The sequence below is a fragment of the Ostrea edulis genome, chromosome 1 (assembly GCF_947568905.1).
Source record: "Ostrea edulis chromosome 1, xbOstEdul1.1, whole genome shotgun sequence".
Taxonomy (NCBI): Eukaryota; Metazoa; Mollusca; class Bivalvia; order Ostreida; family Ostreidae; genus Ostrea; species Ostrea edulis.
Window position 1 is genome coordinate 98,080,628 of NC_079164.1, and position 18,622 is coordinate 98,099,249.

Here is an 18,622-nt window from a genome sequence, read left to right on the forward strand (position 1 = left end):
CAACATTTACATATTTTTCTCATAATTACGAGATAATTATCTCGTAATTACGAGATCTTTTCTCATAATAACGAGATAATTATCTCGTAATAATGAGATAATTATCTCGTAATAACAAGATCTTTTCTCGTAATTACGATATCTTTTCTCGTAATTACGAGATAACTATCTCGTAATAACGAGATCTTTTCTCGTAATTACGAGATGGGGGAATGTAAATTTATTTTTTGTATGATACCAATAGGTTTTCGTAGAGGAAGTGGAAAAAATACATTCGATATTTGATGAGTATGAGGAGATTACCTGTATCATTGACCATTGCGCCAGATTCTCGCCAGTCTGTTTAAACATATATATAGTAATGTATTATAATGGAACTTGAGTGTACTTTTACATTGTCATAAAGTACCGATACACAGCAAGATGGGAACAAGATGACAGTTGTTTTACCAGCATGACTACTGTGAAGCATACAGTCATATGTATCTGGAATAGTTTTCCAGATAATTTGGGGAATTTCACCGGCCTTAAACCAGACGACACTTTATATTCCCCAATTTCACCAAATATTTTTAACAATACGTTTTTGAGAGGTGTATCTATATATATTTCTAGATACATAATTTGTGAATATATTTTCTGAAATGATTAACCCCAAACAGTGTTTTGCTTGACTGACATGTACCCCCCTCCCTCAACATCATTCAATTGTCTAGATCAATATATGAATGAAAATAAAATAAATTATCTGGTGTTTTCCGTGTTTCCATAAATTCCATGGACCCGTCATGAATCTCCCACTGAATGTTGTATTACTAATTATCTCATTGTACCCAAATGAATTAAATAAATATATACAATTCACAAAAATATTCTGCTTTATACCCTAACATTCTCTTTTAACAAATGCAGACTGCATGATTTTCTTCTGTTGCAAGGAACGCAATATTGCTGTGTACTCATCGGCATTGAGTGAGGAAGATCTTTTTCCTCATAGAGAATGCGATGTCCCTAATGTAGAGTTGGCACAGCATGTCACAAGAGTGGTTACTTCCTAATTTCAATTCAAATAATTATACTTCTTTAACTGCACTTTAATGGATAGCAGTAAGGTGTGTAAAATGTTTCTCACACAGCACAGAAAGAGGGGTGGGGCTGATGAAATCTTTCCGCTTTGTTCTGACAAAATTAATCCATTGTCGACCGATGTCTGCTCCATCATCCTTGAGAAACTCGTGTAAGGATGCATTATCTTTATGTGTGGATGTACATGTACACCCTGCTGCAACACAGAATTTCCAAATTCCTCCCTTCATCATATTCATGAAACTGCAGACATACCTACATGTACATACGCGTCTACGTCTCACACCATCACACTATATCTAGTATTAGGTTGTTTTAATTTCAAAATTAACATAACTAAACTTAACTGAAACAGACAACATTGTTGTCAAGGTGCACAATACTTGTTTGCATCAGCTGAAGTTGACTTATAAATTTGATTTATGAAGGACTGTCTCGAGAATATGCAATGGCTTTAGTCCAAATATCCAGCCAAGCCGAATCTCAGCTGAAATTACCATTTTCTATAACATTTGAAATTTAGGTGCCAGAATACAAAACAATTAAAAAAAATGTTAGGGTTGTCAGAAATTTTTAGGGTCAGTCAGGAAAGTGGAAACCAACATATATTTTTTGGGGGGCCCCAATATATGCTGGCACCAGACCATTCATAGCCTTGCATTATAAACTGGTATCAGGCAGTTCATAGCCTCTAAGCTTGCTTATATAGAAAAGGACGTTTTAAGAACAAGACATGGTTCTGAACATCAGAATATGTAAATATCTAATGTTACACCCATATTTGTTTCATTATTTGTTTTTACTATCATTTTCTGAAGAAGTATATAGACTCCATTTAAAACATTGAATTTTCTACATTGACTTTGTATACCCCAGTGTATGACATAAATCAGGCTTGATTATATCGGTATCAGTGATACTTAAACCTGGCTTGATTACATCGACATCAGTGATACTTAAACCTGGCTTGATTACATTGACATCAGTGATACTTAAACCTGGCTTGATTACATCGACATCAGTGATACTTAAACCTGGCTTGATTACATCGACATCAGTGATAATTAAACCTGCCTTGATTACACCGACATCAGTGATACTTAAATCAGAACCACATTCAGATAGTCTGAGTAAGTTTAATTTTCTTTTCCTCAGAGACCTTGCATCTCATTATAAAGTTAATGAAGGAATATATAATTTTCACAAGGTCGAGGAATCAGCGAGTATTTACATACCTAATATTTGGAATACTTGCTCCATACAAACGCCATCAGCATTACAGCAGGAATAGTTTCCCGATGCTGCTAATTGTGGATACATGTAGTGGATCGAATCTGTGTAGTTGACCATTCCCACAGTTGGGTGTATTTTGTGATCTCGGGAATTTTCACAAACTTTCACCATTTTGTAACCATCCACCTTTACAATGGATCCTGAGTCATTATTCTAAAAATAGAGACATATATAGCAATAATACCATGAAATTAAAATCAGTGATGTTTCAGTTACAAAATGTAGTATTTCCATTGAATAAAAGTGATAAATTTACTGGTTTTGTTTTCACTGTGAAAATAACTACATGTATGTATTAGCAAATTTGTAAAATACCATTTTGCTAAACGTAATATTGTTCCAGTTCAGTGTTCATATAACTTTATCTAACCTTAATTATTGAAATTACGTTCGAGAGTTACCTCACCTCGGAATGTTCTTTTGATTACTAAATAAAAGGCATATATTATAACAATTTCATGACCAAGAGGGTAAATTTTCAACACTTAAGACACCACACTAAATACTATGCTGGTCTTATTGGATAAGGGAATATCTTTAAGGGTGGATCCAGAAATTTTTCAAAGGGAAAAGGGGGAGGGTGTAGCAACCCTAGTTTGTACCTCTTCCACCCGTTGCAAGAAAGAGGGGGTAACTGTTGAAGACCCCAAAATGGCAAAACATTATCTTTTAAAAAAAAATATATTCAACTAAAAGGGAAGGGGTTTCTACTTCTACATGTACCCCCCCATAACACATCTACACCCCCCCCCCATCTAGATCTGCCACTGCTGTGAGTCTTTCATTTTGGTGGGTCATAGCAAACAAGTATTGTGCAGAATTTTATTCAAGAAATCAAAAGTCACAAGGTGCAACTTTTCAACTTTGGCCTGAAATCGTTCAACGAGAAAAGCAAATTCGTTCATAATCTTTTCTTCTCCGACTTGCGTGTATCTTTTGATTAGAGTTAAGTCACAACACACAAAATGTCGCCTAGACACTGTAATTGTAAATTATAAAACGATTCTCATCTAAAATTTTGTAATAAAGAAGTGCATGGGTAACAGGAATACTGCAAGATAGACCATCACGATACAGGAAGTCCGCCTTTTAACGGGAAATTTTTAATCTTCTCCCCATATCTCTTAAGTGCAACCACTTCTAAAGCATCAGAATGTATAATGGAGGAAATTATTAAGGGACACGTACAGTATAAAGATGAAAAAGCAGCAACAATAGCATGAAGTACAGTCACACTTGTTTATCACATAATTACTACTTTAATGATAATAAACTCACCATTGAGAACAAGTATATGCATGCAGAGTTAAAATCAGAATTCTGTACAATAAAAATTTCTGCTGCCTTATCTCATTCATGTACTGAATATTTGGTAAATAGGCATTCTTTAAATTGCTGTCAGATCAAAACATGAACATTACAAAATATGTATGTAGCTGCGCTTGTTCAAACGGTAGCACCGTCAGCATATCAAAATACAAGTGTAAGTTACTCAAACCAAAGAGAAGATTCCCATGAAACCTACAGAGACTTGCACACAGGAATTACTAGGCCTGCTGGAATATTGATTGTGATCACATGTTTACCCCTTGATCCAATGCATATCACCCATTACATAAATTTTAATTACACTATGTTTTCCTACACCATTTCATTGTGACATCACAATCAAATGTCAAGCTTATGTAGTTTGTGTTTCTTCACTGGGTGTGGGTGGTGGGGGTGTAACTTGTGACATCACAATCAAATGTCAAGCTTATGTAGTTTGTGTTTATTCACTGGGTGTGGGTGGTGGGGGTGTAGTTTGTGTTTATTCACTGGGTGTGGGTGGTGGGGGTGTAGTTTGTGTTTATTCACTGGGTGTGGGTGGTGGGGGTGTAACTTGTGTTTATTCACTGGGTGTGGGTGGTGGGGGTGTAGTTTGTGTTTATTCACTGGGTGTGGGTGGTGGGGGTGTAGTTTGTGTTTATTCACTGGGTGTGGGTGGTGGGGGTGTAGTTTGTGTTTATTCACTGGGTGTGGGTGGTGGGGGTGTAGTTTGTGATTATTCACTGGGTGTGGGTGGTGGGGGTGTAACTTGTGTTTATTCACTGGGTGTGGGTGGTGGGGGTGTAGTTTGTGTTTATTCACTGGGTGTGGGTGGTGGGGGTGTAACTTGTGTTTATTCACTGGGTGTGGGTGGTGGGGGTGTAGTTTGTGTTTATTCACTGGGTGTGGGTGGTGGGGGTGTAACTTGTGTTTATTCACTGGGTGTGGGTGGTGGGGGTGTAGTTTGTGTTTATTCACTGGGTGTGGGTGGTGGGGGTGTAACTTGTGTTTATTCACCGGGTGTGGGTGGTGGGGGTGTAACTTGTGTTTATTCACTGGGTGTGAGTGGTGGGGGTATAACTTGTGTTTATTCACTGGGTGTGGGTGGTGGGGATGTAACTTGTGTTTATTCACTGGGTGTGGGTGGTGGGGGTGTAGTTTGTGTTTATTCACTGGGTGTGGGTGGTGGGGGTGTAACTTGTGACAAAAAAGAACCTCCAATGGTTTGATATGATGATTTGTATCTCACTCACGTTGTGTGTTTCCTATTTCCTCATCAAGGCTCGGTGAATATAAATCATATCAAACCACAAACCATGGGAGATCCTATATTAATGTTTGTATAATGTTTGTATATATTAATGTTAATATTTGTTTCTAAGCCTTCTTACCAGTTTCAACATCCCATTGTCTCCCGTAAAACAAGTTGACACTGCACATCCACCTTCCTGCTTGGGTGCCTCAAAGCAGACATCTAAATTGAACCAAAAATATAATTGAAAATGATTCAATAACAAATAAACAACATTTGATGCATGTACATGTATATACTTTGACAGTGATATAAACAGGATGAATCTTATATCAATATTAACATAATTAATATACAACAAATAGTAAACAGGTCCTCAATTTCAACAATAAACAGGTCCTCAATTTCAACTAAATTAAACTAACAATAAACAGGCTCTCTATTTCAACTAAAATAAACAAACAATCAACTGTAAACAGGTCCTCAATTTCAACTAAAATAAACTTACAATATACAATAAACAGGTCCTCAATTTCAACTAAAATAAACTTACAATATACAATAAACAGGTCCTCAATTTCAACTAAAATAAACTTACAATATACAATAAACAGGTCCTCAATTTCAACTAAACTAACAAACAATAAACAGATCCTCTATTTCAACTAAAATAAACAAATAATTTACAGGTCCTCAATTTCAACTTAAATTTACAATAAACAAGTTCTCAATTTAAACTAAAATTTAAACAAACAATAAACAGGTCCTCAATTTCAACTGAAACAAGATGTACTATGAGCAATGCTCACTAAGAATACCCCCCACTTACCCCTATCTCCCAAAGGGTGTTGTTAATAGGTATAAATTACCTCTTTCCTGAGTGTCAAAATATGGTATGCCTTTATAGAAGAAAATGGAAGATATAGTCCGTACACAAATCCATGGCATAAACCTATAATTTTGACCTTGAGATCAAAGGTCAAGGTCATAAAGAGGCCATGAATGTACATGACACATAGACTCATGGTGATACACCCATGTCTTATGGTATGACTATGTCAAAACCCTATAACAGTGCTCCAAGTCGCATCTGCTATGAGGTCGGAAAATGACAACCTAAAAATATTTCTGGTCGCCATTTTCAAATTTCTAGTCGCCATGTTCAAAATTTCTACTCGCCATAGTAAAAGATTTTGTAAATATAAGACTTACAAGGTTGTTTTTTTTTAAAATATGAATATCTTTCAAGTAACAAATCAACAACCATGTATACATTTTGTTTGTTTTATTTTTAAACTGAATAGAAATGTACTGTGAAACATGCTGGATGCTAACAAATCAACAACCATGTATACATTTTGTTTGTTTTATTTTTAAACTGAATAGAAATGTACTGTGAAACATACTGGATGCTAACAAGATAAGTATTTACTCTGGCAAAAGTTGTATTGCATTGGGCCATCCTGTATATTTTACAGTACACTTCTGGGGAAGAAAACCCAGCGTTCCACACAAGGATTTGCTTAAAAGTTATCAATATGTGGGCCTTTACTGCTTATCATGTTATGCGAATAAGAGCTCCTAGTTTTGTTGGATCATTTGCTGAACAATTAGTACCAGCATCAATAAGAACACAACATCCCGAGTTTGATTGTCTTTGAAAATTAACAGCAACAGTTGCCCCGCTCAACTTACTGCTAATAATGCAGTCACGGACAACGACATGTCTCTTACTGTTACCTTGAACAGTCACACTTCCACGTTTGAAAGATGTACACTCAGTCGTGGCGAAATAGGACAATGGATGTCCAGAAATGGTGGACGTTGCTGGCTAATTAGGCTCACAAATTCTGCAAAACATTTTGCCATCACGAAAATTCCCTCCTCCATTTCAGGACTGGGGTTCTTCCTTTACTTTTGCATTTCTCTTTAGACATTGCTACACCATCTTTTGATGCAGAACTTTCCCCATGTGATTCTTGAATTTCTTTGTTACATGTACTAGGCTGAGGCTTCTGTTTTATACTATTGATAAATCCAAAGTGCTCTAAACCTCGTTTTCCCGCCATCTTGATTGTTTTGACCGAGACTGAAAAATATTTATTTAGACTTCCGATCCCGATTCTAAAATTTTACTGGTTGCCCAAATTTTCTTCACTCGCGAAAATGCGACTTAATTATAATCTCTAGTCGCAAAATTGATTTTGTTTTACTCGCAACTTAGAGCACTGTCTAACCAATTTTGACCTTGAGGTCAAAGTTCAAGGTCATATAGAGGTCATGAAGATACCCGACACATTGTCTCATGGTGATACACTCATGTGTCAAATATAATATGCCTATGTCAAAGAACAAAGAAGTCATGGCCCTGACATGAATCCATTGTAAATACCTTTAATTTTGACCTTGAGGTCAGGGTCATATGGAGGTCATGAAGGTACATGACACATCGTCTCATGGTGATATACTCATGTGTCAAATATGGTATGCCTATGTCAAAGAACAAAGAAATTATGGCCCAGACACGAATCCGTTGTAAAAAACCTTTAATTTTGACCTTGAGGTCAATGGTCAAGGTCATATAGAGGTCATGAAGGTACTTGACACATCGTCTCATGGTGATCTACCTGTGTGCCAAATATGGTATGCCTAAGTCAAACAACAAAGAAGTTATGGCCCAGACACGAATCTGCACAGACAGACAGACGGACGGACGGACGGATGGAGAAACAGACAGACAGACAGAGTGATTCCTATATACCCCCCAGAACTTCGCTCGGGGGGGGGGGGGGGGGTATAATAAACAAACAATAAACAGGTCCTCCATTTCAACTAAAATAAACAAACAATAAACAGTAAACAGGTCCTCAATTTCATCTAAATAAACTAATAAACAGGTCCTCAATTTTGTCTAAAACTAGAGCCAAGCTCGTTGCAAAGCAACGAGAGGTTTTCCGTCGGAGTTGTGTGACATAAAAACCTTAAACTTGACCATATGTCCTTGGGTCAGGTCCTAATGCAACCTATAGTTAACATGAAAATACAGGAACTGTACATGAGTATGTGTGTGTGGGATCTAACTTTTGCCTTCTTTCCCTCTTGATATGTTATACGTAACATCACCCCGGGAAAAATTATTTGAGATACTTATCCAGTGATTTTACAAAAGACGAATACAAGTTAAGTTTTAGAAAGAAAATAATCAACTGTACTGTGACAGGAAGATAAGTACTGTAACGATATAAGTAGTTTGGCTACGCTGGCGATTCTGACTTCTCGTTTGTACTTATGAAATAGTTTGAGAATTTAATATATATCATTGAAATGAAGCTATAAAGGTGTACTATAAATTTTTATCGTTAGGTGTTTAATAAATTTATACTACTTAAGTACATGCGTGTATGATCTCAATCCACGAATCAGTCTTTTGAAGCGCGCGTGTATGTGGGATTAAATTCTTTCAGCATTTAACTTTTCAGTCCCAATAATGAACAAAAAATTACTATTTAAATTTATGAATTTCATGGTTCAGGACATACAGTAAAGGTTTATAGCTGCTACCAATATTTTATCATACAACAAAATTATGATAGCATAATATTCAGACTGAAGAGAATAATTCATCGAGTTTGAATTATTTATACATACAAATCAAATAAATTGCTCTCAAATCTTGAATATTTTATTGAACTTTAATATCTATCTGCGTAAATACATGTAGGTATATTATGTACACAGTGCGCACAGAAGTCGCGTATGAATTTCACGCCAGGGGCATGTGCCGAAGTAAGTCATACACATATTTTTCCCCCTTTACCTACCTAATGATACGGTTACCTGTTTGCGGGTCAAGCATTTTACTCATATATAACACAATACTCGAGCAAAATATTATGTTTATGAGATCAATAAGATGTTAAGGAACAACTTTTCTAGCGAAAGCCATATAGAAATATTTACCGTTTTTGAGTTATAACGCGAAAACTTTGAAGATCCCCAGATCCCTAATTTAAAGGGACTGGTTCACGTTTTTCGAAAGAAATATTTTTCATTTGTGTTGTTAAAAATTAAAAATATAGCTCATTTAATGTTGACAACCAAAATTTGGACCGTCTGAATGTAAGGATAAGAGCAATATTTTAGCTTTGATTCTGTGTTATGTAAACAAAGACTCGAGTCTTTTTATGTAAACAAACAAACCAGTGAAACATTAATTTTGTAATTCAAAGCATCTTCATTTTGTACAATTACAAATTTTAACTTTTAAATGACACATTTTACCTAAAGCATACTTGAGATGTGATATATATAATAAACTTGGATCAGTATCGATTTATTTTGAAAACTCGTAAACAATAACACACCTCAATGTTTGTTTTCAAAACAAATAATAAACTCTCTATAATGAGCTTCCGTCATGATGAATAACCTTAATTTTTTGTGAAACCTTCTAAAACATATTAGCCTATAGATTTTGATTACTTAATGTAAAATACAAAATTTGGAGGAAAATCGTGAATCAGTCTCTTTAAGGGGCCAGCCCCTTTTTAGGGATATCAAAAGAAAGCTCTTAACATTTTGCACAACTTTTGTTCTACACGTCTTAACAAAATATTTTTAGTTTAAAAGATACAAAGGAAAATATGTATAATTTTTTGCTCCTTTAGGCGTCCTAATTTTTGAACCCTTACAACCACCATTTCGAACGCTGTAATCAAAAAACAAAAAACGATGTGCACAACTACAATGCTCCTACTTTTCATTTTCAATGCATTTTCTGCTCAAGCTTATACAGTCTCGGAGCCTTTGTCTGGAAACCAAAGCCCCTAAAATTTCATTCAAAGAGGAATAACTCGTGAACAGAATGGAATTTCTGAAATGTAGTACATTATTTTAAAATTGTTCTGTAAAGTTTATAAACCCTGAAAATTTGAGCAAAATCCATCCAGAAATGAGCAAGATATGAAGCTTCAAAGTTAGCGTCTAGGAAAAAGGGGGGAAAAAAGAATAATAAGAATAATATTAACCAGCACAATCAGTAGAAGGTCTTCTGTTGTTACGGAAGACCTTAATAAACTAATAACAAGAGGCCCAGGGGCCTTATAGGTCACCTGAGTATCATGTAACAACCTTCCAATGTTTGAATTAGGTTTGTGTTTAAATATAAGAATTTTACTTTTGGATGGAAGAAACATTGAATAGCTATGTGGTCAGCCCCGCCTTTCCACCAGAACCCCTGACCCTGGGGCCATAAATTTCAGTTTTGAAAGAAGCATCCTTGATCATCATTATCATACTATTAGTTTGTCTACTTAAAGTAGGGGTCTAGTAGCGTGACGTCATGTCCAGATCGAACTCCGGTATTGTTTCATGTACTATTATTATTGGGTGGATTTATATTGTTTATACATTTACTTGGATGTTTTGTTTTAATTTAGTAAAATGAATACAATAATACTTCATCACCTATATTTAAGTAGACTATGACTCCAATCTTCTTTCCATTTTTTATCATCTAATTCACACATAAAACCAGAGGTACATATTTGTTTAACTGATATACAGGGGTATTACATGTTAAAATTATCTGTAAATTAATTTTAAAAAAATTCATGATATGCGATAATGCACTTGTGGAATTAAATAAAACAATTCTGCACTTGTTATATATTTGTTATCTTAATTGTTATATATTTGTTATCTTCTATTATGTGAAAATCATCTTCAAAATGGCTATTTTGGCCAAAAAATGTAAATATAAATTGAGATGCTGTGAAAATATTATGCTGAGAAAGGGCAGATTTTTTAAATGTATTTTAAGAAGCATTCATATATGAACATAATATGTGAGTTTGAATGAAAAATCACAAGTCAAATTTTTAAAATATTCATATTGGTGGTGTTGCAGTGCCGTATTTTTGACTACAGAGGACCTGCATTGAGTTCAATTTTGTACCACCATTACTAAAAAAACTTGAAACTATGTTAAAATTTAACTTTTAATTATTTAGTTAGACATATTTATTTCATATTTGAGGAAAACATTGCAGCGTCATATCTCAAACAAAATTTTATGGACATATTCTAGGACTTCTTCAATGAATTCTGATATTTCCGTTTGACAAATGGGGGTACACATAATAAAAATACCATAATTTACTCATTATACTGACAACCCCCCATTTTTTTGTTTTTATCATACCCTCAAATGAACAATCTAAGTATTTAAATTCAAATTTTTGAGAAATCACAAGTAGATCCAGGACTAGGGACCTACCTTAATACCCAGCAGCAGAGGAGAAGATTTTCCAAGAAATAAAATGCATTTTCACTATATGATCAATAGGGCCCCACCCTAATACCAGAACCCCTGACCCAGGGGCCATGAATTTCACAATTTTGAAAGAGGCATCCTTGCTCATCATAACCATGCTATTGGTTTGTCTACTTAATACCCAAGGACAGAGAAGAATATTTTCAAAGAAATAATGCATTTTCACTATATGACTTATAGAGCCCCACCCTAGCACCAGAACCCCTGATCGAGGGGCCATGAATTTCACAATTTTTAACGAGAGGTACTGTGAGCAATGCTCACTAAGAATACCCCCCGCTTACCCCAATCTCCCAAAGGGTGTTGGTAATAGGTATAAACTACCTCTTTTCTGAGTGTTGCTACTTCGATGTCCAGTGTGCATGACCTTTGACCTTTTGACCCCAAAATCGATAGGGAACATCTTCATCCCATGGGTAGTCCACATGTATGATATGGTGACTGTAGGTGGAAAGGATAACGCTTTAGAGCCCAGAAACCATATTGCTACTTCAATGTCCAGTGCGCTTGACCTTTGACCTTTTGACCCCAAAATCGATAGGGAACATCTTCATCCCATGGGTAGTCCATATATATATGATATGGTGACGGTAGGTGGAAAGGATAATGCTTTAGAGCCCGGAAACCATTGCGTCTACAGATGGACGGACGAACAGACGGACAACCCGATTCCAGTATACCCCCCCCCCCAACTTGTTGCGGGGGGGGGGGGGGGGGGGGGGGTTATAAAGAGGCATCCTTACTCATCATTACCATGCTATTACTTTGTCTACTTTTAAATACCCAGAGACAGAGAAGAAGATTTTCAAAGAATTTCTACATTTTCACTATATGACCAATAGAGCCCCACCCTAACACAAGAACCCCTGCCCCTGGGGCCATGAATTTCACAATTTTGGTAGAGGGCTCAACGCTCATTATAATTATGCCCACATTTTGGCTTCTTGATGTCCAGGAGTAAAGAAGAAGATTTTTTTAAATTACACTCATTTTGATGGTTTTTGCCCCACCCCTCAGGCCCCAGGGGGGCAGGGACCACGAATTTCACAATTTTTGTTCCCCTCCACCCACAGATCCTATATGCCAAAATTGGTTGAAATTGGTTCAGGGGTTTCAGAGAAGAAGCTGAAAATGTTCAAATGTTAACGCACGACGACGGACAAAAACAGATAGCAATAGGTCACCTGAATGAATTCAGGTGACCTAATAAAAGGTCCTCAATATCAACTAAAATAAACTAATAATAAACAATAAACAGGTCCTCAATTTTAACTAAAATAAACTAATAACAAGAGGCCCAATGGCCACATCACTCACCTGAGTTACTTTGGCTCATATTTAAAGAATTTTCCTATATATTTGTATGCAAAACTTTGATCCCCCCTTGTGATCCCATCCTACCCCTGGGGGCCATGATTTTAACAAACTGAAATGTCAGGAAGCTTTCATGTAAATCTCAGCTTTTCTGGCTCAGTGGTTCTTGAGAAGATTTTTCCTATATATTTGTATGTAAAACTTTGATCCCCTGTTGTGGCCCATCCAACCCCCGGGGCCATGATTTGAACAATCTTGAATCTGCATTATGTCCGGAAGCTTTCATGTAAATCTCAGCTTTTCTGGCTCAGTAGTTCTTAAGATTTTTAAAGATTTATCCTATATATTAGTATGTAAAACTTTGATCCCCTATTGTGGCCCCATCCAACCCCTGGAGGCCATGATTTGAACAAACTTGAATCTGCACTATGTCAGGAAGCTTTCATGTAAAGTTCAGCTTTTCTGACCCAGTGGTTCTTGAGAAGAAGATTTTTAAATTATCCCACCCTATTTTTGCATTTTTGTGATTATCTCCCCTTTGAAAGGGACATGGCCCTTCAATCGAACAAACTTGAAAGCCCTTCACCCAAGGATGCTCTGTGGCAAGATTGGTTGAAATTGGCCCAGCGGTTCTTGAGAAGAAGTCAAAAATGTGAAAAGTTTGTGACGACGCCTTCGCCGCCAACAGACAAATTTTGATCAGAAAAGCTCACTTATGCCTTTGGCTCTGATACGGATAAAACAAAGTCTCCATACAGAATATGCCAAACAAAATACAGCACTGATATAGATAAAACAAAGTCTCCATAAAGAATATACCAAATAAAATACAGCACTGATATAGATAACTCCCTATCAAAGTTAATAAGTTGTAAGATAATAATTTAACTGACCTTTGACTTCTAACTGCATAACATATTCTGGATCTTTTGATGTAAAGGTTGTATATCTTATCACAAGGACATATTGGGAAGAATCAGATTTCCTGATGTTCTTTAGAATCAGATTATTTATCTCTGATTTGTCATTGTGATTATGAATCAGTCTTCCTCCTTGTACGTCATCGGGGTAGATGTCAAAGTTTTTTTCCTTGTTAGTGAATTTTGCAAAACTAGTATCTCCTTTTAAAGCCAGTTTTTGCCAAACAAAGGTCTGAATGGTCAGGGACTCATTTACAACAGGCTTGAATTCTAACGTCACATTTTCACCAGCACACGCACGTGTGATCGGCATGCCCTGGCTCAACACTGCAAAAAAAAAATTATACTGCTGTCAGAAAAGAGTTCCCTGCAAAATATATATACCTAAATATTTCATACAAAGCCTATCTTTGTTCAACCAGACCAATACCTCCAACACTGGTCTCAATATTGGGGCATATTTTGAATTATTGAAGATCAGAAAGACATGATATTTTCAACATTATTCAATGTTAATAAATATGTATATGTATATCCATCATGATCCAAACGTACTGCATTATGACCATTGACACAAACAACTAGACTGTCAAATTTTTGGGATGACCTGTCCCTTCCTCAGCACAAACCAAAAAATTGCTAAAACGCATCAAAGATGTGTATGGCCGAGTTGCAGTTTGGAAAATTATGCACGCTTGCATTCATGAAGTAAAAACATGTACATATTTAATATAGTTTATAAGTATGAAGCTTTGAATGGCCGAAATAGGTATTTAGTGTTTTACACACATAATTATATATATATACACTATATATACTAAATTTGGCCCTGCCCTGGAGTAAGAACATCTATGAAATTTATAATTTTGGTAGAGATCTTCTTGCTCTATCACTTTGCATTTAGTTTTTGGGTCATTTGAGTAAACTCAGGTGACTTATTGAATTGGTTGTCATCCTTCATGTACGTGTTAACAATTGAACATTGTTAACTTCTTCATCATGCTGATAACTACAATTCCAATTCTTTTGAAATTTGTTATGAAAAGAATTAATCAGGTTTAAAATTAATAAGGTCTGAAAAGAATTGGAATAGCAAAGTTCTCAAGAAGAAGTTAAAATGTTCAACTGTAACTGACCATTTTGGCCCCACCCTGATACCAAAACTAGTGTTAAAGGGACTGGTTCACAATTTTTTAACAAAATATTTTTTATTTTTTATGTGAAATATTAAGAATATAACTCATTTAATGTTGACAGCCAACATTTTGACCTTCTGAATACAAAAATAAAAGCAATATTTTAGCCTTAAATCTGTGTTATGTAAACAAAGACTCGAGTCTTTTCATGTATACAAACACACCAGTGAAATCTTAATTTTGTAACATAAAGCATCTAAATTTTGCATAGTCACAAATTTTAACTTTTAGATGGCACATATTTCCTGAAGAATGCTTGAAATGTGAAAGATATAATAAACTTAGATCGATAACCCTTTCTTTTGAAAATTTCGTAAACAAAAACATTCCACAATCTTTGTTTACAAAACAAAAAATGAACTCTCTAAAATGAGCTTCTGTGATAATGTATAACCTTAATTTTTGTGTGAAATCTTTTAACCACATTAGACAAGTAGATTCTGATCATCAAAAGTGAAAACCAAAATTTTGGGGAAAATCGTGAATCAGTCCCTTTAAATCTAAAGCAAACTAGCATGGTGCCACGCCATGCCCTTTTTAATTGCACCATACCCTTTTTTCTCCATAATTTTTTTTACATAAACAATTCCGTTGTTCTTTATTTCACAAAGTTGATTGAAAAGTTTAAAATTAAGACAGCAGGTATTAACTTTTAAAGAGGCTAAATGATTATTCTATTACTATCATAGTATGATACAATGGAAGTGCCCCGAAATTGTCTTGCAGCGACGAAAAGTGCCCTTTTTAACACATGATATGTGTGCCCTCTCTAGATCCTACATTTAACACTAAAAAACCCTACCCTTAAGATCAATCACATTTACAATTTGAGTAAAGGACTATCTGCTCTTTTTATAAATATCCATTTAGTTTCAATTTAATATCAATAGCACTTAAGAAGATGTTATTTAAGTGTTTTACACAAACACTATATATATCAAATTTCACTCCACCCTGTGGTTAAAATGTCTACCCAGTGGATCATGAAATTTACAACTTAGGAAGAGGCCTTCCTGGTCTACATCGCTGTGTTCAGTTTTCCATACACATGTCTAGTTGTAGAGAAGATTTTTGTAAATTTGTCACTTTTTAGCAGCTTTTGCTCTGCCCTTAAAGGCCCCAGAGGTGCAAGAGTCCTGAAATTTACAATTTATCAATTATGTCCCCCTTGTCCCAAAGATTGGGAGGTAGAAAACTTGAGTATCAAGTTTTCTAAACATAGACTGGGTGCCGGAAAAAGAAATGTTAATATTACAATCATTTCAGAATTAGGTATGTATATATACATCCCATGTTTTGTTCAATAATCCCAAGTATTTTACTACAGTACTTATCAGACCTGGGGTAATGGTACTTTCATAAAAATGCCAGTAATGACCATTACTTTTCAATTACATTTGAATTACATATCATTTCTTATTTCATAAAATATAAATATAAGTTTTTCTTAGCCAACCCGACAACATCTGCCTCTTTGGAAAGACTTTTCAGCATTGTAGGCAAAGTTTTCAGACCAGAACACTGCTCTCTGACTGACAATACTTTTGAAAATATGATGATGATAAAATCCAACTATACTGTGTAAAATAACAAATATACTTATTCACAATCTGATTTAAAAGTTAACTTCAAATGAATTGTGTTCATAAATTTTCTTTGTATTTTTTTTCCATTGTAATGTGTAATGTAATTCATTACTTTTAAAGCAAAGTAATTGTAATTTAATTTCAAAATTGTCATGGTGAAAATTCCAAAGTAACTGTAATTTAATTCATTACATTTTAAACTAATTGACCCCAGGTCTGGTACTTGTCTACTTACCTTGTACATGTATTCTATAGATAATTACTAGTACCCATACCTTTTCATGAAACATATTATTTGATGAGTACACCCCAGCCTCTCACCCACCTCCATATTGCAAAACAGCTTAATATTGTTGTATAGATGATGCAAAAAATTTGGGGCGGACCAGGAATATACACGCAATGATGCAGTTTTCCGTCTTTTTTATTTCTCCATGGTATACTTCCATTAAACGAAAAAATGATAAATTCATTCCATACAAAAATCTTGGACTATAATTGGCTAAAACCAATACTACAACGATATTATGCCTCTTACTAACCTAACATTGTCAATAAAATTTCTCCATCCACGTAGTTTACTGACCATGTTTACTCTGATGTCACGAGAGTACTTATACCCGGTCGCCAGATATTCATCAGTGCCTATCATGATGTCAAATGTTCTAAATAAAGCTCTAGATCAGGAAAAAATATCTCTCTAACAGACCTATTGTATACATCGAGGATTGTGCTTTGAATTTAATAATCTAAATAGCCAATATCATTGGGAACTTATCCATGGACTATTCTTATCCATGGACTATTTCAGATCCCTGCATGTGATGTTACTAAAGACATGTAGGCATCTTATCACCTTAAAAGTTTTATTTCCACTTGGTCTGGCCCCACATGTAAGTGTAAATCACGTAGATCTTAGGTCCAGTGTACATAGCTTTATATGTTGCTTCTGCTCTTTTTATCTATGCAGCGTGTATGTGGTGTGTTTGCATGGCTCAATAGACCTTTCTTTTCTAGTTATTATTTATTGTTTTAGTTAATTCCGTCAGCAATGAATTTTTAAATATTAATTTAATACCACCATTATTGATTTTAATTATATTTAAATTATTTTCAAAATTCTTATACTATTTATCCAGCTTTCTATTTAAATAGCTTGCACATTTTGTAATATTTGCCACAAAAATTGCGAATTAGATGGAATTTTAATGAGGATTTTTATATACATCTACTCTTGCTTGTAGCATTTTATTTCTTCCTCTAAATCTTATGCTTTCGTATTCTTTTGTTAACCTGTGATATGTCTGTGTATATGTGTACATGCATGCTATGTGTCTTTGAAATACATGTATGTGAGAGTCGGTTAAAAAGCTCCACAGAGCTTTACGTAGTTATATTTAATAAAACAATACGTTATCAAATAACATAGGCCTAAACTGATGAATTGTAGATCTATGAATCAAACGCCTGTAACCCATTTAATTTCAAATGCACTCCGATAAATTATCAATATGACAAGAATATATAGATCTAGCATGCTGCACTCCATTTTGGGAAGCCGGAGTCGGACGCTTTGTCTGCAAAGACATTAAGATGGCCTAGATCATTCAATGAATCAAAAACATCCGTCCATTCATAACAAACCTGCATTAACACCCAACACAAAAAACAACAGGTTCCCTTGAGCATTCATTGTTCACTTTCTACTTTCTAGTTTCGCTCTGACTCTGTACGGGATTTCCATAAAAGCCTAACATATTTTTTCAATCTCTCATACAGAGTTGTCGATCCTTACAGTGCTGTAATGAGAGATTGATACTTTCGGCAGCTCCCTGCTACAGAGTTGCGCATGCGCATTGTAACTTTTCCTTTCGCTTTGAATCCTGAACGGTAAACAAATTCAGTCATGATTGCGCTAGCTATTTTCTGTGTGGTATGTTCCTTTTTAATCATTTTTTAAATTAATATGTTGACGGTGCTACCGTTTGAGCGAGCGCAGATTCATGTATGTACAGATTAAATTTTGTAATGTTCATGCTTTGATCAGGTATCTACCCCGGGCACTGGAAGTTAATGTAAATATATAGTATGTGCATGTATAAAAATATATCCACATTTGGTATGGACCCCCCCCCCTCCTTTTTTATACATGCACATACTATATATTTACATTAACTTCCAGTGCCCGTGATTTAAACAATATATCTATTGTAATGTTCATGCTTTGATCAGGTTCAATTTAAACAATATCTATTTGCCAAATAATCACATATATGGCAAGGAATAAGGACTCTGTTTTTAAGTGCTTCTTTTGTACCCAAGGTTACATGCTC

At 35.1% G+C, this 18,622-nt stretch overlaps 1 protein-coding gene across 11 annotated transcripts in view; it reads right to left on the reverse strand.

The window, feature by feature from the left end:
• LOC125671578 (uncharacterized) overlaps positions 1–18,144 on the reverse strand; it is a 53,646-nt gene extending 35,502 nt beyond the window's left edge. For 7 of the 11 annotated variants that reach the window (XM_056139846.1, XM_056139844.1, XM_048907392.2 and 4 more), the window contains exons 1-5: positions 17,934–18,137; positions 13,481–13,834; positions 5,079–5,161; positions 2,322–2,532; positions 304–339 (exon numbers count right to left, since the gene is read on the reverse strand). In XM_056139846.1, coding sequence (XP_055995821.1) covers positions 304–339; positions 2,322–2,532; positions 5,079–5,161; positions 13,481–13,834; positions 17,934–17,982 — 733 coding nt within the window. In that variant the 5' untranslated portion in view covers positions 17,983–18,137. Of the gene's footprint in view, positions 1–303; positions 340–2,321; positions 2,533–5,078; positions 5,162–13,480; positions 13,835–17,933 lie in introns of all 11 variants that reach the window. The other 4 variants (XM_056139851.1, XM_056139848.1, XM_056139841.1 and 1 more) reach the window with 2 other exon arrangements.
• Positions 18,145–18,622: the final 478 nt, after the last annotated feature.